Source organism: Nasonia vitripennis, chromosome 5 (genome assembly GCF_009193385.2).
Source record: "Nasonia vitripennis strain AsymCx chromosome 5, Nvit_psr_1.1, whole genome shotgun sequence".
In the NCBI taxonomy this organism is placed as follows: Eukaryota; Metazoa; Arthropoda; class Insecta; order Hymenoptera; family Pteromalidae; genus Nasonia; species Nasonia vitripennis.
In genome coordinates, this window is record NC_045761.1 from 2036982 (window position 1) to 2061255 (window position 24274).

Genomic DNA, 24274 nt, shown 5'->3' on the forward strand with positions numbered 1-24274 from the left:
TTACTAAATAGCACTGTGGTAAATACCTTTGCTAAAGACCACGACAGATCCGATAGTTGGCTCTTGGTTCTTGTCCTCGCTGCCGAGCACAACAGGTGTCACGTTCCTGCTTGCCTCGATTTTGGTCGTTGCAGTCTTGGCGACGTCCACGTTCCTCATCATCTCTTTGCCCGTCTTACCGCCGACCTCTAACTCCTCTTCTTCTGGGACCTCCCCTTTCTCATCGATCTTGGAAATCATCGGCGCGCTAGTCGTCGAAGCATTTTCCATCATCGTCACTGATGTCTCGCTCACCTGCCTCACGTCGGTCTCCGATTCGTCTTCTTCCAGGAAAGAAGCTGCACTTGATACCGAGGGCTCGAAGCTACCCTTATCGAGATCATCCGCTATCTTGGGCGTGATCTTGTCCGAATCGATTGAGCTCTTCCTCACGACCTCCTCCTCTTTTTCAGTCGATTCACTTTGCGCGATCGTCTCCCGCTCAATTGTCGGCTGACTGATCAGTTCCAAATGTCTGCTGCTCTGGGTACCCCGCTGATTCCTACCGGCGTATTCGGTGCTGCCATGGTGGTGGCGCGTCGAGTGACCCTCGAAGTTCACCATTGTCACCGTCGGCAAGGCGAAGCTGGTCTCGTGGCGGGATGTGGGATCGGGCTGGCGCGATACATCTTTATGCTCTATTGCGAAGACCGCTTCCTCTGCCTCGAAGGGATCCTCGTCGATGAAAATACGCTCCTCGTCAGGTCCGAAAGTGTTGTCCGGGATGGCCGTATTGCCTCGGAAGAAGTCGTACTCACCGCCGCGAGTTGGGTCAAAACGACTTTGTTCCGGAAAGACTTCGGAAGACGAGTGGTGGGTTTTAGACGTCGTTGTTGCTCGGATCTCGTGGTATTGGCTGTACTCGTAACCGCGATGATGGCTGGTACCAGTGGAACCGATGCCCGGGTTAGTCGAATCTTGGAACGGCCAGTAGCTCTGTTGGTCATCAGCGAGATCATTAGATTATACGAATATCATCTTAGCTTTTAGAATAGAACCTCACAATCTATTTCCATAACAGAGTTATAAATGAATGTCACCAAATTTTCTCACTTTTATCTGACAATGAATCGAATTTCATATATCAGAATTCCAGTCCACATTCCACGTTAATTCGATTAAAAATTTAAACTCGTCGACGTAGATTGCAGTCGATAATTATCTGCTAAAAGAGCTCAAGATATTCTAGTTTAAAGATTTCGAATTAAATTTCTCACAGATTGCAGATATTTTTTAAAAATAATTTTTATTTACAAAAGTTCTCTTGTACACAAGGTTAACATGTAATTACATTCGATAACAAATCAACAAAATACAACGACATACTGTTAGTAAGTGTTACTCCCACCTTGATAGTCGTAATAAGGTAACTGAGGTGAGGCACCACCGTTGAAGCACTCGATGAAGCCGACGACTCAACCGGCTGATTATTAGATTCCATCACCAGTTAGTAAAAAGTGAAAGCAGAAAGGAAAGGCAAACATTTGGAACGTTAGTTTCGAGGCGCATATCCAGTGCATGAAGGTAGCGGGTTGAAAAGAGAATTTAAAATGGAAGAGAATCTTTCTGAGCATATAAAATTAAATCTCATTTACCTGATGCTGTGGCGTGACAGAGTAGTCGTGTTTTCCCGTGGATCCTGAGGGCGATGGGCTTGCTGCTTGATTCTGCTGCTTCTTCTTCTTCTTTTTCTTCTCTGGCTTCTCGGTCGTCGTTTTTTGACTCTCCTGTCGGGATTCTTGGCTTTCCTCGCTAAAAGTTCCGTAAAATGGCTCTGCGATGGGCATAATAACGAATCAAATGAGTAGCAAGCAGAAAAAGTACGTTCATTATAAAGTAGCCTGGGCTTATTTAGAATAGAAATCTACGAAATTACTCTGGTTCTTATGTTATACTCAGGAAAAATTAATTTGCGAGACCGTTAACCTTCAGCATAGTCGCACAAAGAAATACTTAAGGGGAGCTTTTACGCCAGGCTAGACTGCCTAGACGTTGCAGGATCGATAAATTGCCTCCTAATGTTCAATCAGTCGTGTAGGCAAGAGTCTGCGCGCTCATTGAATCTCGGCGCGAGGCGATCAGAGGCGCGACGGCCTCGTCGTATATCCCCACTTCATTTTCAGAACTGATAAATCCCAGGTACTTGTGCAGCGGAATTCTTACCGGAATTAACTGGAGCGGAACTGAGCTGGGCGCCCTGACGCTGATGCACCGCGTTGCCCGAGCGTAAAACTTCCTCGTTGCTCATTAGATCTCGCGGCTTCGGCTTCACCATGAGGTGCATCACAGCGTTCGTCTGTCCAGCTATAAATTTTAATTTTACAAGTTCATGAGGGGGCTCTCGATGTTCGGCTCGCGAGGTAAAGTGATTGACGAGCGCTCGGTCGTTTAGTGCTATGAATTATCTATATAGCTGCGAGCTCGGAAACTCTCCAGCGCTGCCCGGCTTCTTTCTTTTTGCTTTTTTCGTGTTGAGGAAATAATCTTTAAATTTGGTTTGAAAATTCAATATTTTTACAACGGAGAAGAGAGTTGAAAAATAATTAACGCAATGTTTGAGTGAAACCAAGATGTAGTTTCCGATAACGAGCGGCATGTGCACTGTACACGAGAGAAATATAAAGCGGTATTTCTGCGACTCACCCCAGCAGGAGTATATTCCGCTGTCGGAGAAGTTTATATCCACGATTTTTAAAGCTCCCTTTTTGTTGATCTTGTGTTTCTTCGATTTCCGTAACTCCTCGTGATCCTTCCTCCAAACAATGTGAGCCCTGCACAAATAAACGTGATCCATATACAGTTTGTAAATGAAATTGAAACTTCTACATTTATAAAATCCCACAGAGGCAAGACAGTGAAATCGATATTTCTCCGCTTACGTTTCGCTGTAAATATTTTTATTTGTATTTTATGATATTAAAATCCGTATTGGCGAAATCCGCCAAAATATACCGTCCATCAAAAATCATCGATAAAAATCAAGCTTCACACCACAGCGGATTGACGCGCGTGATTGATGAGAATTCGATGGCGCGTTTTACAGCGCGATTAATTGTCCCCCCGTCGTCGGCCGACCATGGCGCACGATTAATCTCACGGGCCTAATTGATACAAAAAGAAGTGTGGCTGTGGCTCACTTGTCGAATTTCTTAACAGGACAGCGAATCTTGATAGCCGGAGTGCCTTGAAAAATCGTCGCCTGGCCACCGATGTCCAGGTTGACCTTTTTCCCGGGCTCGTCCTGAATGTACGTCGTGTTCTTGCTGGCGATGATGGGCTGAGCGCCAGCGCTCAGCTGCTCGCACGGACGACTGTTGCACTCCTTCTCGGTGCGCGGCTTCGGCGAAGGGCAGTCTTGCTCCTGGCGCGTCTGCTTGTGGCCCTGGGCCATCACCTGCTCGCATATCACCTTACGCCTCTTGGTGCCACCGCCGCAGGTTTTCGAACACTGTCAAAGACATTTTTTTTTATTATTTTTCAATCAACTCTATTGGCTCTCTGCATCAAAATACATGTACTCTTTGTAATTACGGAGAGCCGAGTCAACGATGGTTTTCGGATTATTATCTATCGATAGAGGCGCGTGCATTAGTTCTATGATAATGGGTTCCTGTGAGGCACTAATTAACGAGAAAGCATTCTAAAGTGGCAATTTTCCGGTTAGTTACGTGTAATATCCAATTTCTGCACGGCTGGGTAATTGTGCCGCGCGCTCGCGAATAATTGATTAATCAGACAGTTCGGATTGAGACTGGTATCGACGCGGAAAAAATGTAAAGCGCACGAAAGCGACGATACCCCAATGGAGCACGCCGAGAGCAAAAGGTCTAAAAATAAGGCAGGGAAAAGCTCGCGTACACGTGTGTTGATATATGTATCAGCAGACTCACCTTGCCCCACTCGCCCACGTGCCACTCGACCGGGCAATCCCAGACGTTGCAGTACTGCCTGTCGGCGGGTGGTGGCTGTGGACACATATGATTCGGCACGGCTACAGTATTCCCAGTGCCGCGCGTTACCTCGTGGATGCAGGTGACCTCGCGCGTTTGGATACCAAAGCCGCAGGGTTTCGGGCATGAGCCGAACTCGCTCGTGTTCCATCTGCAAACAAAGGGAGATTTGCGCCTGTTAATTCGACTGCACATACATAGCCATGCCGTTTTCTTTTGTTGACTTATTGTGCGCGACTGGAAAGTCGGACGCGCGATGTTTTTGCAAAGATAGCCAGCAGCAGCAGCTGCCGTTGCGGGTATGGAGGTCTGGGAATGTAAATATGAGCGGGAAACCGAGTGTGCATAGGGAGGTATGTGTATACTGCGCTCTCCAATGCTTCAGAAAACGACAAACAAGAGATGAACTGAAGGTTTTTCATTTTTTGTCGGGATTACACGTAGTCTATTTAAAAAGCTTTAAATTCGTTGAATCTAGGTGAGCTGACAAGTGAATAAAAGTGATTGCGCCGCTTTCTCCGCACAGGTTTGATTTTTTAATCGGGTTGATGCAGCCTTAGAATTCGAACGGGCGTGCGAGCTTTATATACGTACCTCGGGGGACACGGGTGGTCGTTGCAAACTCTTATCCTAGATTCCGGCTTAGTCTCCGCGGTGCACAATAGGGGCATCACAGTTTTGCCCGTGTCATCTCTGACGCAGGTTATTATTAAATCCTGAACACCTGTAATATTATAGAAGCTTTCAATGTATTAAACAAGCGATATTGAATTGCCGACACGGTTGATTAATCAATAAAGACGTTCACAATAAACATCGTTAAATGAATCAGGTACACGAGCGTTCATTTTTCAAAGCTCGATTCAATAATAAACGTATATGACATAATTTAATTATTGATACAAAGTCCCGTTGAACTTACCTCCTAAGCAGGTCGCACTGCAATCAGTGTAGCCGACCTCCTTCCACGAGTAGGATGTCTTGATGGAACTTCCAGGAGCCACCTTGACGTTACTCTCGTAGCCAGTACCGGCCGAACTGGCGGATGGTCCTCCGCTGCTGGCCGCGGCACTTCCACCGACCGCCAGCGAGGACGACCTGAAGGTGTCGGTGAGGCTGCTCTCGGCGTAGCTGCTGTCGCCGACGGTATCGATGCGGTAGGCCAGACTGTTTTCCATGAGGTTGCACGGCATCATCGAGCACTTCTCAGTCTCCTGGGGCTTCGGTCCCGAGCACTGGTGATCCGGTAGCTTGGCGATTGTCCGGCTGAACTCGAGGAAGATCTTGCAGTTGACCTCGCGGTGACGGATACCCTCGCCGCAGGTGACGCTGCACGGCGACCACTCGTCCGCTATGAACCTGTCGAGTCGACGAGTCGTGTGGTGATATATGAGGAATGGCTCGTGCTAATTTTTCCTCGCAAAATCGCGGTTTGAATTTCAATGTAACAGAGGTTCTGAGAATGAGGTGGAGCTCGATATGGCAAGTCTAATAATAATCGGCAACGACTGCATGGGAGGATGTAGATCGATATTAATATCGCGGTATACCGTCACGCCGACTGTCGATCTATATCCGATTTTCAATATCGACCATGGAGTCATGCAAAGTAGCGAATTTCAATTAGGAATCGATTCAATCTGCATCGCACCTCCCGTTCACGCCTCTTTGTGCAATATCTTTGACATCGGCAGGTCGCATGATTTGACGCATTAAATAACGCGGTCAACTCCGGCGTTATAATTTTCAATTCCTCGAAAGTCACTCCGCACGAAAGATCCGAGTGGGAGAGATAGCCGAGAATAGTCGGGGCGGAATGAAAACGATCCGGTATATATACTATATATAGTTCGAGAGTTATTTCATTCTCCTCGCCATTTATACTTATTCAGCGCCAGTCGGCGGCGATCGAGCTCTTATTGAAACTTATTCCTGGCCGGGCCTCGAGCCTCTTCCTCGAGCCGCTACTTCCTCATCGTATGTTTCTCTTTGGCTCGAGCCGCAGAGCCAAGGAGCCGAGCGCGAGCTTCATTCAATTTCTCGCGCGCGCCCGCCCGCACCTCCGAGCCGACCATCATTCCAATTTGTCGAACGGCTTTCGATAGTTTTTCGCGCCTCGGCAACGGGCCGACGAGCTTTAGCTTTCAATTTTTACGTGGCGTGAGGAAAAATCATTCGGCTTCTCTGTTTGATATTTTTCAGCTTCTTTTTTTCTCATTCAATCATCGAACGCAAAAAAAATAGTACAAAGACCGATCCGTAGTAAGAGTGAAGAATACGAAAGGGGCTACGCAGAAGCCGAACGCGCTTCATGATCCACACACATCGATATCGCGTGGGCGCCGTAGGACGTTCGTCCCAGTTTCATCGACTCGGCGTGCTTGGGAGGGCGCGAAATGCCGGTATTCTCTTTGGATAAACGCGCCACGGCCGGGCGCACGATATGCAGAAGGCGGAACTTGGTCGGAAGAGCGGCAGCCACTGCTAGATTATGGTTTCTGTTACGCGCGCGCCAGGCGCAAGTTTGCCGCCGTTGTCTCGGATTATTCACGCTCGTCTCGTTGTCGGCTAATTGATAAAACATATCGACAGCGGACCGCGCGTCGCGCGATTCAATTATAATGAGATTTTGAAATTGCTCCGCTAGGAATAGAGAGGAGAAGGAGAGAGGGCTGGATTTTCAGTCGCGTGCGTGAGGTCGTTAATGACGGTGAGAAATTATTATTCGCCTGTTTCGTGAAAGTTTTTCGCTTGAGATAATTTTTCTCCCTTTCTCTCTGTTAGGTGATGAACTGAGATTGGTGCAGCTGTTAACCCTTGTATTTTGTGCAATCGTGCGCACGTAATGCACATGTACGTTTTGGAACAGATAAAAATTGTGGTAACTCATGCGCTGCAGCTTGCGTTCAATGGTGTTGGCAAAGTTGTCTGATATAGGTATATCATGGTATACGAGGCATTTTATTGCAGTCGGCGCACGGTGCGTGTATATATACTGTATATACGATAGACCGAGAGGGAATCTTGCGGAAGTCGAACAGCACCGTGACTTGTCGCGACACAGTTTCCGATATCTGCGCTCTATATCAGACAGCTTCTCTTTAAAAGTGGATCATTTATTATACATTCCAACGAGCCAAAGGTGTGTGAAACCAAACATTGTAAACTCTCGTATTAACAGTATTGTGCAGAGCGTGAATTTATCTGTTCATAAATCTCGCTGCGCACGAGACCTTGCCCAGTCTGTAAAACAATGTTGAAATAGAGAAAATAAGCTGGAGATAAAAAATAGGTGTTTATTCGTGAGGAAAGAGTGAAGCGTTAACTGTGTGACATTACAAAACAGTGCGCAGTATTGAACTGTTGAGACTGATGTCAAACGGACAGAAGTGCAGAGAGTGGAAAAGTAAAAAAAAGAGAGACAAGTAAAAAGAAGTGGAGCGCAAGATCAAAAGAGATAGCAGCAAGAGGGCTCGGTAAAAAGAGACGAGAAAAGGGATACCTCAGGTACAACCAGCCACAGGCAAAGTAGATCGTATATCTGTCGGACAGACCAATTGATGTCAAGAAATATTGAATGCTTTACCGTCTTTTCACTCTTTCTTATTACGAGTATACACGCGATATTGTATGCGTGTTACAATGAGCGAGTAGCGCGCGACGTCGACAGTATACTATTTTTTTACTACGTATATATCTATATTATCTTCAGCAAACTACGCCATAAGAATTTCGATATAAAACTACCGAGTTGTGTTTTGTCGGGTGTATGCTTACGTTGATTGCGAGGGCACTGGCTGGTCTATGAGCTTCTCTGGTACGGGCGCAGGTGGGTAGGGCTGCATCAGCGGTTGCGTCATCTCATCGCCATCTTGAAAATAAAAGGATTTTTCTTTAACTTTTTATCGTTCTTTTTGAGTTAAAATAAATGCACAGAAATTCAAAAAGTAAAATTGGATACAACGACGATTTATAGAGGATTCAGTGCGTTCCACAAAGCCCGACGCTTTTCCACAACAGAAACTTGGCTTTCGCATACAAAGGTAGAGCTCAACTGTTACGTTAAAAAAAGATTTGCGCACTCGATAACCGGATCAGGACTTTTTGTTCGCCTGAAAAGCATTTATCAACGCAATGTTGATTTAGTAACGTATTTTCCCTAATATCAAGGCAAAATAATAGCGTTACGTAAACAAAAAATTAGACTTCTCATTATTTCAGATGAACGAATCTACTCGGTCAGCCGAATTTAATCCTATATATTTATACGTCAATCATCCGTCTGCTTCTCCATCATCCCTCATCCACTAAATAATAAAAGGACAGTGCAACACCGCGTTCCAAGAATAAACGTCGGGGAGTCTGCATCCCGGCGCGAGTCAGCAGCGGAAATCGCATTTTCGCCGATCGTCTGCAAATCGAGCTGGTCACGCATAAAGAAAACATGAGCACTTTGGTTAGGAGTAAGGCAAAAGCAACCGCGAGCGTCTGCCCAAAATAAGATAGAACAAAAGAAAAGCCAGGGACGAACTTACAACTGGAACAATCGATGCTGGCGGTGGCGCGACACTCCTGCTCGGTTCGAGGCCTCTGCGATGGATCGCAGTCGTCGGAGAGTCGACCGTTGCCGTCGCGACACTCGACGCTGCGTGTCTTCACGCCTGAGCCGCACGACGCTGAGCACTGGAAGAAGAAAAAAATAAGGGTGCTCTCGTTATTCTTGGAGCGAGTAATTTTACCACGGAAACCCTGTCGAATATTCATTTCATTCCTTATGCAAAACGGTTTTTCTGCTTTAAGTAGAGAAGCCCGACGTTGGTCAGCCCAGCTGACTAATTCAGCAACTTCCTTTTCGAGAACGAAGCAGCTGTCATAATATCGATCGGCTCACCCGGTGCGCCCTCGTGTACAGCTTCGACAGCCGCGCGTCGAGATTAAAAGAAAATAAAGCTCGTGAGAAAGAAAGTGTATGTAGACAGACGCAAAGGAATGGAGAAAGCCCGAGCGCGGTTTCACGCGCGCGCATCCACTTTGTCCACGAGCCGCTCAAGGACGGTACGGAAGAGCTAGTTCGCGTTGAGAAACAGGGCTGCGTCTCTCGATGCACGCGCATACTGTTTCAACGGAAAAAAAGACGAAGAAGAAGAAGAAGAAGAAGAAGAAGAAGAAAGACTAGGGGAGAGCAAGTAGACGCTGCTGCGTAATGCGAATAAAGTTGCGACTCCGAGGCTTTTACGAGCCCCGTCTCAGACGCGTGGGTTTTCTATGTTTCGTTATTTCTTTTTTTTTGCGTGCGCGCGCGGGAAGTCTCGTTAGTGGTAGTTCTTGGAAAAGCCCGTTTTTTTGCAGTTTCCGTTTTCTCTTTTTTTCGACGAGTGAGTGAGTGAGTGAGTGAGAGAGAGAGAGAGAGAGAGAGAGAGAGAGAGAGAGAGAGAGAAGTTTGTCACGCGTGAGTTATCGCCCGGCGCGCGGACGAGTGACTCGCAGACGCGACACTCCTGGACGCTTGCATGCGTGTATACACAAGATGTAGCCTGAAGAGGGACGAGGAACGGAATCGGGGAATGCAGGATGAAGTGGGTCTCGAGGCTATACAGAGACGACCGAGTCGTTCTTGTTTTGCCGAGGTTATCGCGGCTACATTTATTACGAGGTGGCTATATACGGCGTCGTTTCCGTCTGTTGCGTTTAGTTCGGAATTCACGAAGCTGTTACAGTGAAGGCGGTAAACAGAGCTTTTGAAAATTTCTCCAGCTTTTAATAAGCTCTCGCGCCGTAAGGTCTCCTTTGCTCTCTAACGTCATAAAGTTCGCCTCTCGTCTCGGCGCTGGCAACAAAGTAAGCGAAGAGAGAGAGAGAGAGAGAGAGAGAGAGAGAGAGAAAGGGGCGTCTTTAATTGTTGAAAAAATTATCCTCTCCTTGAAACGCGAGCCGGGTGACGCGGCACTTTCACATCCCATTAAGGAAAAAAGACCGAGGCTACTGCTGCAGAGAGAAAGCAAAAAGAAAAACATGAGGGAAAAAACGAGGAGAATAGGAAATTCCGAAAGACAGCGAGAGTGCTCGAGAAGAAGAGAGGAAATAAGAGAGCTAGCTAGAGCAGCAGCAGCAAAAGAGCGGGAAAGAAGAGAGAGAGGGAGGAAATAGGGCCTGGAGTGTTTCCCGAAGAAAAGCGAACCTCCTAGCTCAATATTTGCTCTCGCAGCCGAGAAAGAGGGAAGTCTATCAATTCCTGTCTTCCGCGGCTTATTCAGCCTTCCGACCGACGAAATCATTAACCTGCTCTCTATCTCTTCTTCCCCCGCTCCGCACTGTCTAGGCCGCTCCCTCCCATCTTCAATAGTGCTCTCTCTTTCGTCTTCTTTCTCTCTCCCCTATTCAAAAGTTACATAATAACGATGCTTTGTTGACGACGCCGCGAACGAAAGGCACATCTCTTCCTGTCGTCCCGGCATGATTTTTTCATTCGATGTATTGAGCAGTTAATGCGGTGATGAATTAGCCGAGGATGAATTTTCCCTATTTCCATACACGCGCCGTTTCGCGAACAATGCGCGCTCTTCCTCAATGGAATCGTTATTATTATTAAGCATCGAAAATCCTAAAAGAACCGCAAAAGCATAAAGCACGTCATTCGCTCTGACAGGAGTACACGCGAAGAGAATGAATTAAATTTTCCGACGAGACCGCATCGGCATGAAACGCGCGTATAATTCAAGCCGCGAATGAAATTCGCCCGACATCGGAGCGCGCACATTACGCCCGGCCAGTCTATCACATCTCCGAGCGAATTAGGCATATTATATGAGGAATTTATCGCAGTTGCTAAATCGTTAGGAGCAGCTCTTTCCTCATGAATAACGCAACGGCCGAGTAAGCTCCGCCGTGCTCACTCGGAATACGGAGAGAACGATTCGAATTTTTCCCCTTCCCAAGCACGAGAAAGCGTGAAACTTTCGACGAACTCGCCTGATCCCTCGGCGCGTTCCTGTTTATTGTGCAACGGCTGCGGGGGAAAAGTTTGCTAGTCAAAGTCGCCGACTTGATAGCGCCTCCGCATCGGCGGCCTCGAAATTTTAATCCCTCGTTCTTCCTTTAAAAGACTGATATTTCCTTAATCTTTATTTGGAAACTCTCGAGCTTTTATGGACACCCAGCCGACTGCGAGGCTTTACTTTCTGCGCGAAAAAGTGATTTATTTAGACGCTGCGCGCTGAGCTGGGCTTTAGCAACTTACAGGACTTTTGCGAGTATCAAAATTATTGATTCATCTTCTGCGAAACTTTGCATCTTGTTTGTCGACGCAATTATCTTGAAAAAGATGATGCATAGAACACGACTCCGACAGAAAAAGCTTACAAAACGAGTACATTTGAAATCTTTCTCACTTTTAAAATAGTAGTCTTAAAAATGCAACGTCGCAAAAATATCAAATATAGTACGTCGAGGGGGCAAAAAGTAACTGTGCGCGCAATGAGATTATAATGCAGAATTAAAAGCACAGAATCTTCCCTGGCGAGCACACAAATACAGCGGATAAAACTTGCACGCTCGGTTGGAGCTTGAAAAAAGAAAAGGGAGTTTCGTCGAATCATTTTTCCCTCTATTTTCGCGAGGAAACGAATGTTGTATAAATCCCGGGCGGGAAACGTTAAACTCCGGTCGAATAGTCCGCGAAAGGGAGGTCGGAAAGCCAAATCGGATTTTATGCAAGCATGCGTGCTTTCAGTCTTCGAGATTTTTTTTCTGTGTATATTTTTGTCAAATGGATTCCGAGTAGAGCGCACGAATTTTCACGCACTCTACAGAGGTGTGCGCGAGACATTTCCCGGGAGCCTTCGATCGAAATAAACGAAATCGTCTCGAAGCGTGAGCGCGCGCGTATGTATACTTACGTCGCTCCACTCGCCGGATTCCCACATAGGACAGGAGAAGGTGTTGCAGATTTCCTGGTACTTCGGCTTGTGGCTGGCGCTGCACTTGTAGTCTGGAAGCTGTGAACGAGAGGTGAATTCTTTAGGATTATTTTTTAAACTATTCGTGTTTTGTTATCATCGGAGCCGCAGTAGGCGGAATTCTCATAAATTACGAGACTTTTGCGCGAATCGGCTAGAGAGTGGATTAAATTTTAATTGGGCATATTTTTGAGGAAACTTTGTCGAGCTCACAATGTATACTTCGATAATAGATTTCGTCGAGATTTACATTACGGCGAAGAGTTATAGGAAAACTCGTTGGTTAAGAAGCGTCTGGTAGACTTTCTTCCATAATACAGCGCGAGAGAGTATTAGTTCTTGCAGCAAACTTTTTCCTCCGAATTTTTCTGGAAAAGGTTCGAATGCAAACTTTTGAAGGAATTCGAAAAATTGTTGAAACTCCAAGCCAATTACAACGTTATTATCCGAAGAACCATTAACGGCATTGTAGGAATACCGGTCCCTCTACGATGTTGTCGGCTGATTCCTCGGATACCTGGCATTTCGAAAAATCGATGACGGTATCTTTGGGCTGCCAAAAGCTTTCATAATCGCGTCAATCAAAAAGGCACTCTCGTGCAAAGCTGCACTGAAAAGGCTCCTTGCACGCGTAACTCAACGACTCTGCGGAGCAGTCATTTTCTTAGCTTAATTCCTGCTCTCTATCTTTCTCTCTCCCTCTCTACGAGCAAAAGTAAAAGCTCTTTACAAGCCGCAGCTCCGCCGCTCTAGTTTCGGCCTTGGGCTCACCCAAGGTAAATTACTTATGAGAATGGTAGCGCCTCACTCTCTCCCCAGCGCAGTCTTGTTATTTATTCAGGCGCGTGCGTCGAGCATACAAGCTCATTTTTTCTCTCATCCCTTCTTCATTCACAGCGAAACGACGCGCTTACCTTGCTGGTGGCGTTGCCGTTCTCCTCGATGCAGAAAACCGCGCGGCTCCTGGAGCCACCGCCGCAGGACACGCTGCATTTGCTCCACTCGCCGGTCAGCCATCTGGAATTTGAAAGAATAAGGCCGTGATGATTAAAATGAGCTGCGAATCGTTCTCGCGTATGCGATGGCTATATCGGCTAATTGCGATAAGGCTACGTAAACGCGGTAAACGTTTCGAGGGGTTAAACAATTTTCGTTTATACTTTGTGCGTGCGTTGTAAACTTTTATTGCCAAAGTTTTTCGGTATTTTGTAGATTCGCGAGGAAAAGAGTTACGCAACTGCGAAGTTGCTGCGCTGCACACGTTTAAAAATTGAAATCATTTTTAAGCGTCTGTGAAAATATTATTCCCGGCTGCGGAAAGTTTTTTAATTCCAGCGTTTTTTCATTTTTCAATGTGTGTTATTTTTTGCGAACGGCCGAGCGAGCACGAAAAAACATCGGCTTTGTTGTCGAGGAAAAGTTGAGTTTTATTGTTAAAAAGTTTCACGAGCGCGCATGTGTTTTTAAATACTTTTACAACAGCAATTAAAAGATTCGCAGTACCGAAAAAAAAACAAGATCAACTCCAACGGAACGATTGCAAACCAAATCGCGTACAATCTAATTCCAGACCTGTATACATAAAACAGGCGTTAGCGTCCCTCCGGCAAAGTTCTCATTAGACGTCATCATTAGCACCGCGGGCCGTACACACCTTCGCGTCTCAAAGAGAAAATCAAAGAACGCAATTATTGCCATAGCGATGGGAAGATTAAGAGATAAAATTGTCAGCAGCCCCTTGAGTATCGACACGTGCGCGCGACGCAAGAGAGAGACGCACCGAAGCTTGAGTAATTACATCTGACACTTCCAATTAGCGGGGCTATCGCCGCGTCGAGCTTACTTTTCTACCGTCCGATTCACTCGTCCGTATTGATTGCGCGCTAACACCACCTCGCGGGCTAATATAACTAATTAAATTCCCAGCTCCGAGGTAGCCGTGTCTCGAAAAATTGTCCACCTGCTCGTCGAACCATCGCGAATTTCATCATTTAATTACTCAAGAACTACTGTAACAATTTACACTCGCCGGGACCGCGTTGATTTTCCACCCGACGCTGAATAGAGAAACAGAGAGATAGTAGAGAGAAAGAAAAAAAGTAAACCGAGACGGACAAGGCGCGATAAGCCGCGAGCCCATTGTGGAGTTCCGCGCAAAGAGACGTGCAGGAGCGCGTGTAAGTCCGCGGAATCGAAGGCCACATTACTCACGTAGTCGGCACGGCATTGAATTCAACCGAGCTTTTTCAGCGGAAAGCTCACACACGGGGCGACGTTTGCATCGAGCTATCTCTGTTGTGATACTCGTAAGTTCTCTTTTACACGGGCGTATTGTATTTGTCGTTTTCCTTGATTTTCCCGCAAATACGACAGCTATGCCCTCTCTGGATTACATCGAAATAAAATAAAAATTGAAGCGCAGCGAGGAGCCCGTAAAAGCGTGTCGAACACTGCGCGCGCGAAGGACAAAAATAATCGCGTCAATTACCGACGACGGACGAGAAGGCCGTCCGCAGGCTCATCGGCTGCGTTATCCCATCGTCCCTCGCACGGCCACTAGACATTCTTTCGCGATCACTCAATCAATCGCAGAGCCTCTCCCAATCTGACGACGCGCGGTGTAGAGCTCGTAACGGCATTAAATTTCGCGTTCTCTCGGCTGCGTGCTAGTGTATGCTTGTATTACAGCGCAGACGGATCTATCGATCGGCCACGTCGCGCGTTGCACTCGAAGCTTCCGCGCGCAATGACACGCGTGAAGAAGACACCGAGACTCGTCTCTCGTCGACGCACACGCAATTTTTATCTCTTCCGTCCGTTCCATTCTTCTTTCTCCGCTCGTCGTTGTCGTCTCGTACACGCCACAGTGCGGGTACTCTGAAAAGATTCCCTCTCGGTCTTTCTCTCTCCCCCCCTCTCTCTCTCTCTCTCTCTGCCTTTCGTGTACTTGCTTGAAAGCGAGCCGGACCGAGGCGGGGGAGCAGTAGGCTGTGTGACAGCCGGGGAAGAGCGGAAGGAAGGTGGACGGGGCGAAGGGAAGTGGAACGCTTTTCGAGTCAAAGAGGATGAAAATGCCCTTTCACTCGCGCCCCCCGTATCGTGTATATCGCCGACTCGCATCGGGGTTCGCGAACTCTCGGATTAATTGAAATATTAAAGCTGGTTACGGCTGATGTCGGTGCTCGGCATGGGTCTTTCGCTAATTTTACGCCGGCTCGCGCTTTTTCACCGTTGCTGTTTAAGCTCGTTTTCGAAGAAACAGTTTCTAAAGCGCCACCGTGAACCTTTCTGCTAATGTAAAATGCTTTTCGCAGATTTTTTAAGCTGAGTGCAGGCTTACGAGATGCACTTTAGCAGCGAGGAAAAATTAAAAATCCCAAATGTTTCCCGGGAGCTCTTTACGTTTTCACGTAAAACTTGCACTGCCCCGTAGTGGATTACCGAATAGTCGATCTTCGAAAAGGCAAACAGCGGCGCAGCGATAGTCGAGGCACATCTCAATCCCACAGCCATTATCACGCCGGCGCACGTAGTCGTCGCGTCTAGGAAGCGTCAAGTGGCCCTCGTTCGCGCTAATCGTCGAGCTCGATCGGGAACTTATCTACTCGCAGTCTAGTCGGCAAGTAGTGGTAGCAGTGTAGTTTGGCACGGCCCGGACAACGAGGACGCTCGGGAATGCGAGAGGCGGAGGGGGGGGGGCCTTCGTCGGCTGCCTCGAATGCCTGCGTCGCCGCGTCCCGCGGGGCTTGCTGCAGCGCGGCACAAGCACGCGCTCTCGGCATGCAACTGAATTAAACTAAATTCGGCCGCGAGTAAAGCAATTAGAGCGATTTAACGGGCCCCGAGCATTGCCCTGATTTATTAACAACACGCAGCCGCGCACGAGCTTTGTCCCCGGAACTATTAGATACTCGCTCTCTCGACGCCGTGCGCGCGCTTCGTAGATAGTACAATTACCGGGTGTCGGGAGTTGCACATTCGTCGCGACGAATCCGAACAATTGGATCGAGGAGAGAGAGATAGAGCAGGAGTTTGCCCGGCCGCGTTTCGACGTTCTCGTTATTATTAACGGGCGCGGGCACGAACCCGCCGAAAAACGACGCTCAGGAGAGTTTGACGCTGTTGATGCGCTCTCGCTTTTGTTCTTACTCCCGTATTGTTGGCTAGCTGTTTATGAGAGCTTCGCTGCGCGGATGCGAGGAAGAACCGTCGAACAAACTTACTGTTTTCGTCGAGAGCCAGAAAAAAAAACCTGCACGCCGACGATAACGGACGTGTCAAATGCGCGATCAAATTGCGATCGGCGATCAACAGAAGAGCTCGAAAACTCGTCACTCGCTTGGAAATTAAACACGCCGTGTCTGCTTGCTCCGAGAGACAGAGAAAAAAGAGCTTTTTCGGTCACCAGCGGAAAATCGCCGGGCTGTCCTACATGGGCGCCGGGGGAAGGCCGCGACTTGTTTCTCGTTTTCTCTTACGTCTGTGAAAAAAGGTGTACGAGGGAGCGAGAGCTGCTTCTATCGCCTACTGCCTCTCTGTCGTCGCGCGCTCGCTCCCAGCCTCCTCCCTCTCTCCAGCAACAGAGCAGCCTTTTGGCCCACTTAATGGCCTCGCTCGGACTGGAAGGCTGAAAGCTCTCGCCGCCTGTACTTCCGCGAACTTTTGGACGCGCCACGCACACGAGCTTTCACGCGAGCTTTACTCGTTCCTCAGTTATTTAGCTGCTGCAGACGATTTTCGTATTTATCGCTGCTGCAGTTCTCCTGCCTCCGCCGGAGAACGAGGGCGAGCTTTCGAAGACTTTTCAAGTAAAAACGTCCGATCTCGCTTAAACGTTTCGATCGACGCGAGTCGAGAAAATTGAGGGCTTCGATGCTTTTGTCGTCGGTAAACTGTTGTCAGAAATATCATCACTGCTCTTCTTTCGCCTGACTTGTTTTGAGCTTCACTACTGAATCCACAAAGTTTGTTCAACCGCAGATTTTCAATTCGATACTATTGTAGAAATCATATGAATAACGTCGAGCACTATGAATAAATATAAAACATGACTACTTACTTAGTCAAGCAGGGCTGCGTGTTGCAAGGCAAAAGTACAACCTCTGGCTTCAGATCCGCATCGCATTTTGAACTGTCGACAATGCTCTCTTCCGGTCCAGTGCTCTTGCATACGGATGACGCGATTTGAAAGCCTGTTTTCAAAAGTACGCTTACATTTCACATCGAGATCATCGCGTCTTTTAACGCTATACATGCAGAAATTTGCATAATTCACTTCCGCCATAAGAAGACAGAGATATAAAATAACGCACTGTCGGAAAATGGTAATGAAAAATATGTAAAACCCACCTCCTCCGCAAGTTTCGGAACAAGCCGACGTGAATTCCAGAGTCCAGGCGTATTTAACGTTACACGTTGAACCGTCGCCTCCGCAAACACCGCAGGCATCTCTGTTTTTGTTGCTGCCGACTCTCATATCGCAGCCGACCCTCTGCAAATATTGAAACGTTTATGTTAATGCTCCCGAATTAATTACGCTTAACTTTCTAATTTGTTTCGAACTCCCGCGCAACGTTACGCGGCCTACATTCTGCAGGTAACGACGTTTCGAACTCCGCGCATGAATGAAAGAGCGATTCATTAGGCCTAAAGCGATCTCGAGCGATATCGAAAAGCGTATGAAATCTCGATCCACGTCTCGTCCCGAAATTATTACAAACCGTTGAAACTAGTGTCTGAGGAAAAAGTTGAGCGTATATCGCTCTAGCGCGGCACGCAAAGAATTTCGAATTAACGTCGATATATACCAGCGGCACGAGGCGTCGCCGCCGCCGTCGCCGCCGGATAGAGAAAAGCTCGCGCGCGACTGATTTGTCATTCAGGCTGCATGCGAGGGAGTCTCGCGGCTGCTAGTACATTATTCATCCCTTATCCGAGGCTGCGGAGCCGTGTGTGTATGTGTGCGCGTGTATACCTTCGGCGTCTAGTAAGGCGGCTCCAACAGAGCCAAAGTAAAAGGAAGATACGATCTCTGCGCGGATTAAGCCGATGTTATACATGAAAGGAAGATTTGACTGCCTATTAAGCTCCTTATTAAGCTGGCTTCCGCCGAAATTGCCGCTGGAAATTATCGTCTCGGTTGTTCTACTCTCTCGCCACGTAACTGGGCTCGATTTAATTTCACCTTTGCGCGGTTCGACGCGATAAATTTCGCGCTTGGCCCTCCGCGCGATTTCTTTCTGCGTATGGTTTATCGCCGATTATTATCTTGCCAGCGAGACGCGTTCTGTGAAAATTGAAATTTGTGGCGCGCGGTAGGTTTTATGCATACGCACGCGCGTTGCATTATATAACGTTTCTGCAATTCAAGAGTTGGATGCATACGCAGCTGAATTGGGTTGATGATCACGTTCGTACGTGCGCTGGACTTTTGCAAGTCAAATGGCACATCAGCTCGGAGAACGTTTTTCTCTTCTCGCTTATCCAAACTCATCTGAGAGCTGAACTCAATAGCGAGGAACAACGAGCGAAATCCCTTTAATCATTGGTTGTATCCAAGGCGCCGAGAGCTCGGGGCACAAAAGTCATTTGAAAACGACTCGAGGATTATGCAATGCTAAGTGGATTCACAGCTCGTTAACAATTCCCGGCATCTCAGCCCCTCGCCCCTCTCTGGCTAGAGTCCGACGGAGAAGGGGCTCGTTACGTCAAATTGTTTATGTTATTCGGGCGCTTGAAACTTGGATGACTTTCCTCATCGCCTGTTTCTGCGAAACGCGCTAAATTGATTAAGAGCTAATTGCGCGACTCGAAGTTCACAGCCGCCGTCTCCGTGGAACGAGTCGAGGTCCTTCGCGATTGTGCATAATTTACGTAAGCCTATGCTACGCGCAGTTTCTTAACGCGAATAATTGAAGAGCGAGGCGCGAGAGCGACTGATTGACGCGCGTGAATTCGCAAGCGGACGGATGCTCCATCGGGTTTCAGACGGATGAATAAGTGAGCTGCAGGAAAGAACGACTCACCATGCACTCGCCGTTGATGCAGACGTCCTGGCTGTCGGGATAGCACCTGGTGCCGTCCTGCACCTTCTCGGCAAGCTGCACGACGATGGACTCGTCAGACTCGTACTCCTCGGCACTGCTGAGCAGACGCTCCTTCAGAGCGCGAATCTGTTCGGCAGCGGTGGCCGCGACGACGGCGGCGTTGCTGCTGTTGGGCTGCTCGCCTCGACAGATCAGGGCGCAAGGCCGCGACGGGTCGTAGTAGGGATACCACTTGAGCAGCTGGTCGCTGTAGGGTACGCTGTCGAAGTCCGAGCACTGCTCCGAGCGGAAGTCGAACGGCTTGTCGCATGGCTGAAACAGAGAGAATCGGGTATGTAATTTTAACCATTTCAATATCACGGACTCCGCACGTTCATTTGCATGTACAAACGCTCTTTATCAACGCCGATAAAAAAAGAGGAGGGCAAACAAAATACAAAGTTTATCTGGCCTTCGGGCCACAAAATAGAACGAGCGGAACGCCTATAGGAGATTTAAGCGTCCCCGCCCCGGGGCGAGCAAACAAAACTCGAGCGAATTGTGTTCCGCAGCGTGTGGACCTTTGCAGTTACGCCGATTCATTTATTCATCTCGGCGGGCGTGTGCGTGGAATGATTGCGCGCTAGCTGCATAGATCGCCCGTGGACAATGTCGATTATCGCTCGAGCTATGCTGGACTTTAACCTGCCGCTGCGTGCTCTAATAAACATCGATCGGTCCGAATATGCAGTCCATTGTTGTACCAGCGGAGAAAATCTCGCGGAATATAGATTAGGTAATATCTAATATTTTCCAACATCCCCAAAGTTTACCCGCGCGCGCGCATTGCACTCAAAGCGCCAGATATCGCCTAGCTTACAGCGAACGGCGAACTTATTATTTTCTCGGAAGTTTGGATAGTAAACACTTGAAACAGCTGCAACAGCAAACAGTGTTTAGGAAGTTTGGCTGAGCTGTACTTTATATGTACCATTCCGCGTCTTCGTGAAAATATACCTTACGTAACCCACATACCTTGCTCCGAATGTAACGAGTATTTATTTTCAAAATATTCACCCAACTGTCATCCGAAGCGATATCAGCGGTAAATGTGCAATCGCTGCTAGCATCAAACAATGAGGCTTATCCTTTGCAAACCACTGCAGCGCTATCCAGGCAGAAAAAGATGAAGCATATCGGATTCTGAATAAGGCATTTCGACAGCATCGTCAATGCAAGTAGCCGCATTTATAACGGAGAGATAGGGGGTGGGCGCATCCGAATGAATACCGCGCGGCAAATTTGCGGCAATGGCAGTTTCATCGGTATATCGGATGAAAGCTTATGCGCGAGAGATTGAAAGGCCGGATTGCCAGAAAGAGGCTCGGAAATAGCCGAAGTGGCTTATGAATAGCCTAAGCGCTGCGGAAACTATTCTCTTTCCCTCCCGCGGCTCAGCTCCTGAGCAGTGTGTAACGCGTTTACGCGGTTCCGTGTCTGGCCCTGTGTATAGCGTCTAACTCTATAGTTCCGGCCAGGGTAGTCTAGCATTTGGAAAGCCTATACAGTGTAGGTATAATGTTCTGGGCTATGCGCACCTGCTGGCTTTTGCCCCCCTTTACTCCGCGCGCCGCGCTTCCCGTCGTATAGTCGCAGTTTAATTAAAGTTATTAGCTGCTATATTTTCGCCCGCTTTTTAATAAGAGTTTGCGAGAGTCGGAGAAACGCGCTGTTTTATGCTGCAAGAGTGTAAAGGTGTTTTAAACGAGCCGTGAGTTATTGCACCTGGTTATTTAAACGCGACTAATTTTTCACGTCCCAAGCAAGAAATAGAAACAAAAATTGCTGGAGTACTTTCCTATCTGACGTGGCGCCACGTACGAAAACACTACAGTAGAGATCCCGTCCATTCACCGGACTATGATAACACCGCGCTCTATCTATCGAAGAAAAGAAGAGACTGCCGCGATCTAAATAGCCGCACGAAAGAAAGCGTCGTTCGATCGAATACAAGATTTACAAAAGTCAAATTCAACGTCCCGGAAATTCGTTTCAAAGCTACGCTCTCGGCCTGTCAAGCGCAACAAAATACGCGACAGAAATATCCTCCGAGATACGTACGCTACGCTTTCCGAGCAGGACCTGTCCAAATACGTGCGAAAATAGCGCGGAAAACGCCACTCCTTAACCTCTTCGCTGCTGCTGCTCATCGACTTCTTCTTCTTCTTCTCGCCTCATCCATATACACACACGTGCAGCGGCGGGAGTCACGTTTGCGCTTCGCTCTCGGTATGACCAGTCACGCTTCCATTTTCTCGTTCTCCGCTGCTCGTCGAAAGGCTACTTTATTTCTCTTAGCGTCTTCTCTCTCGCAGCTTTTTGCTCGTGCGGCTTTTTCGCCGCCCCGGCGGCGCGTGTGTGTTTGCTCGCGCCATCCGAGCGAGCTTTCCATCGGGCGCACGTTTTATCGGCACGATAAGTGTTTCAATCTTCCGTCGCGTTAAAGCGCGGAAACGCCTCGGATGTTTGTTAGTCGGCGACGATTGCCGTATGCTTGCGTGGATCGTGCTTTTCCCACGCGATTCGATTTACCTCTCGCTATGTAACCGTTCAATCAGCTTCGTACGTCGATCTCGTTCTCCGCGCACACCCTTCGCGCAAACGCAGCTAATCCAAAAAGAATCGGCGCGAGGGTACGAGGGTTTTTTGCCCGCGGCTGCGCAACGCCGTAAAAAGTTACTCGAAGCTCGTTCCTACTGGATAGCCAATTCCAGAGAGAAAGAAAGGCGAAAAAACTGCCGTATGAACTTTAGGCCATATTGCCTGCAAGGTGCTTGCTGAGCTGCAGGTACACTCGCACCTGTATCGCGTCGCCCTTTGTCGCTCTGAAAGTTCGCCGCTCGAAAATGAAAAAACATTCCCTGGAAATGAGCGGCGCCGATGCGATGGTCGGGGAAAACTCCCTTTCCGAATTCAGCTCACGCGCTCACAAAGGATCTCGGGCCAAGAAAAGAGAACGAGCCGAGATAAAGGCGCGCACCTGCTTCAGAGAGAGAGAGAGAGAGAGAGAGAGAGAGAGAGAGAGAGAGAGAGAGAGAGAGAGAGAGAGAGAGAGAGAGAGCCGGTCAGGTGCGCGACACTTTTGTGCGCGTCAAGCCCACGCGGGGCTTTGTTTTGTTCGTCGCGCGGACCTGATTATCGCACCTCCTTCCTTGCTTTTTACAAGTAGCTTCACAAAGCTGTCGCTACTCGAGGAAACGGAGTAATCAAGTGCGAGTCATTGTTTTTCCTGCATAAGCCGAGCTGGCTTTGACGAGTAGGAGCAGATGAGCCGCGAGAGACAAATTCTTCACGGGGATACATTTACGGACAGTTTAAAAGAGAAGCGCGAGTGTAGAGGAAGTAGGTCTTTTAACTTGAGTGGCTGGGCATGCTGTATTTCATTTTGCATTTAGAGCGAATCGGAATGAAAGGCAAATGTTATAATTCGAGTGGGGCTTTCGGCTCGTATACGAATTTGATTAAACGCGCCGCAAAAAAGAGAGATCAACTCCGACTCACTTCTCTTTTTTTCCATCCTCGAGTGAATCATGAGAATCGCTAACGGATATTTCAGCCAAAGTCCGGGCGAGCAGAAGCTAAAAGAATAACGTCCCTCGTTTACGGCCGTGAGCGAGAGAGAGAGAGAGAGAGAGAGAGAGAGAGAGAGAGAGAGAGAGAGAGAGAGAGTGGTAAGTCGATTGTCGCTTTTAAAAGCCGCGAGCGCGGGCGGCGGAAGCCACGGGAGGACGATAACTCAGCCGACGCCGCGATAATTTTCAAGTGAAAATCCAACCGTAAAGGATTTACCTGCGCGCCGCGCTCACTCGACGCACACCGCCAGGCTTTTCCCCGCGTTTATCCGTCCTCGGAATATACGCCGCGTCCGAGTGCTAAGCTCTAATTTTGCGAAGGCTTGAAAGCTGCTCTCTTTATCGGCGCGACAGCTGATACGCGAGGCAAGATTGGTCTGTTTTTTCGCGTCGAGTGACGTTCACATTGGATTACCCTTGACTTTTTGGGACGTGTTTTTAATGTAACGCGTATCGTAATCTTTCAAACTTTCCAAAACGAATTCAATCGCCGTTGAATGAAGAAGAGACTCACGCGAAAGCCCTCCAATCGCAAAGTGAAAAATTCACCCTGACAGGTTCAACATGTCTCCATAAAATTATAAATTCCCGTGCGTTACTGCTCCCCTCGGAGACATTCGAATACGCCTCGCGCCCTGCGTTATATGCACGAGCACTCGCTCGGCTGAAAGTTTTCTCGTCTCGCGGCGAAATAGCGCGAGCACGGAAGGCCTTTCTCGAATCAAAAGGCGCTCGTGCACGCGAGCGCGCCGCGCAGTGTTTCTTTGCGTTACAGAATTCGCGACATTACGTTCGAGCTTGAAAGCTTTTCAGGAAACTCGAGAGAGCCGACGATAAATATAAATGAAATGCTTCTGCCGCACCGCGCGGCGGAGGAAAAATTAATCGCACGATTCGACACTCGAAATATACGTGTAACAACCTGTACACTATAGCTCGGAACTTCTCGAACCGATGGTGGCTGCGGATCCGTGGGCAATGGCTTTCGGAACTTCATCACCCTAAATCTCCTTATATTCCGCAAGTCTCATCCCGGCGCGCGCCTGGCTAAATGGTTATTCGCCCCCCGTACACGGATTAAGTCGATTCCGCAGCCGCTAAATCTATCCCTTTCAAAACGGCCGACGTTTAAATTGGAAAACCGGTATACGTCCGGCGAAAAAAAAGCAAACAAACGAACGCGATGAAAAAAACGAGAATTTGACTCCTGAAAGCGCGCAAAATTGATCCTCTTTCAGGCAAGACGCGCTATATGAGAAAATACTGCCCGCGCTCGTCCACCCGCCCACACACACAAACGTGCGCGGATGAAAAAAGTCGCTGACACATCCAAGATTCGTTTAGCGGAATGAAGCCGCGGTGAAACAATCGCGCGACCGTCCGGGCCGTCCGCCGACAACAGTGGAAGCCGGCCTGGGATTTGCTAAAGGTCAGTCGGTTATATCAGCCGCGGTGAAAAGCCCTCGGTACCTTCCCTCCTCCCCTCCAGCTTTCGAGCCTGGTTAGCAGCGGAAACCAGGTCAAATTCGTACGATGACTACGTGTTTCCCTATAAGCGGTAACGTCCGGTCGAGAAAGCGAGAGCCAAGCTATTCATTTACTCAAGCCAATGGGCTGAGAGGGCAGCGCTGGCAATCTGAAAGAACAGAGAACGCGCGTGCTCGCGTTCTGGA

The 24274-nt window shown here is 48.3% G+C and overlaps 1 protein-coding gene across 1 annotated transcript in view; it reads right to left on the bottom strand.

Moving 5' to 3' along the window:
• Positions 1-24274, bottom strand: part of LOC100122933 (protein madd-4) — a 113781-nt gene that overhangs the window by 4352 nt on the left and 85155 nt on the right. Inside the window, exons 7-22 of the mRNA XM_016986963.3 lie at positions 18970-19302; positions 17294-17435; positions 17004-17136; positions 12859-12961; positions 11885-11983; positions 8525-8672; positions 7767-7860; positions 4912-5348; positions 4584-4713; positions 3930-4140; positions 3177-3487; positions 2683-2810; positions 2203-2343; positions 1635-1813; positions 1388-1462; positions 27-975 (exon numbers count right to left, since the gene is read on the bottom strand). Of these exons, the coding sequence (XP_016842452.1) occupies positions 27-975; positions 1388-1462; positions 1635-1813; positions 2203-2343; positions 2683-2810; positions 3177-3487; positions 3930-4140; positions 4584-4713; positions 4912-5348; positions 7767-7860; positions 8525-8672; positions 11885-11983; positions 12859-12961; positions 17004-17136; positions 17294-17435; positions 18970-19302 (3613 nt within the window). The remainder of the gene's footprint in view (positions 1-26; positions 976-1387; positions 1463-1634; positions 1814-2202; positions 2344-2682; positions 2811-3176; positions 3488-3929; positions 4141-4583; positions 4714-4911; positions 5349-7766; positions 7861-8524; positions 8673-11884; positions 11984-12858; positions 12962-17003; positions 17137-17293; positions 17436-18969; positions 19303-24274) is intronic.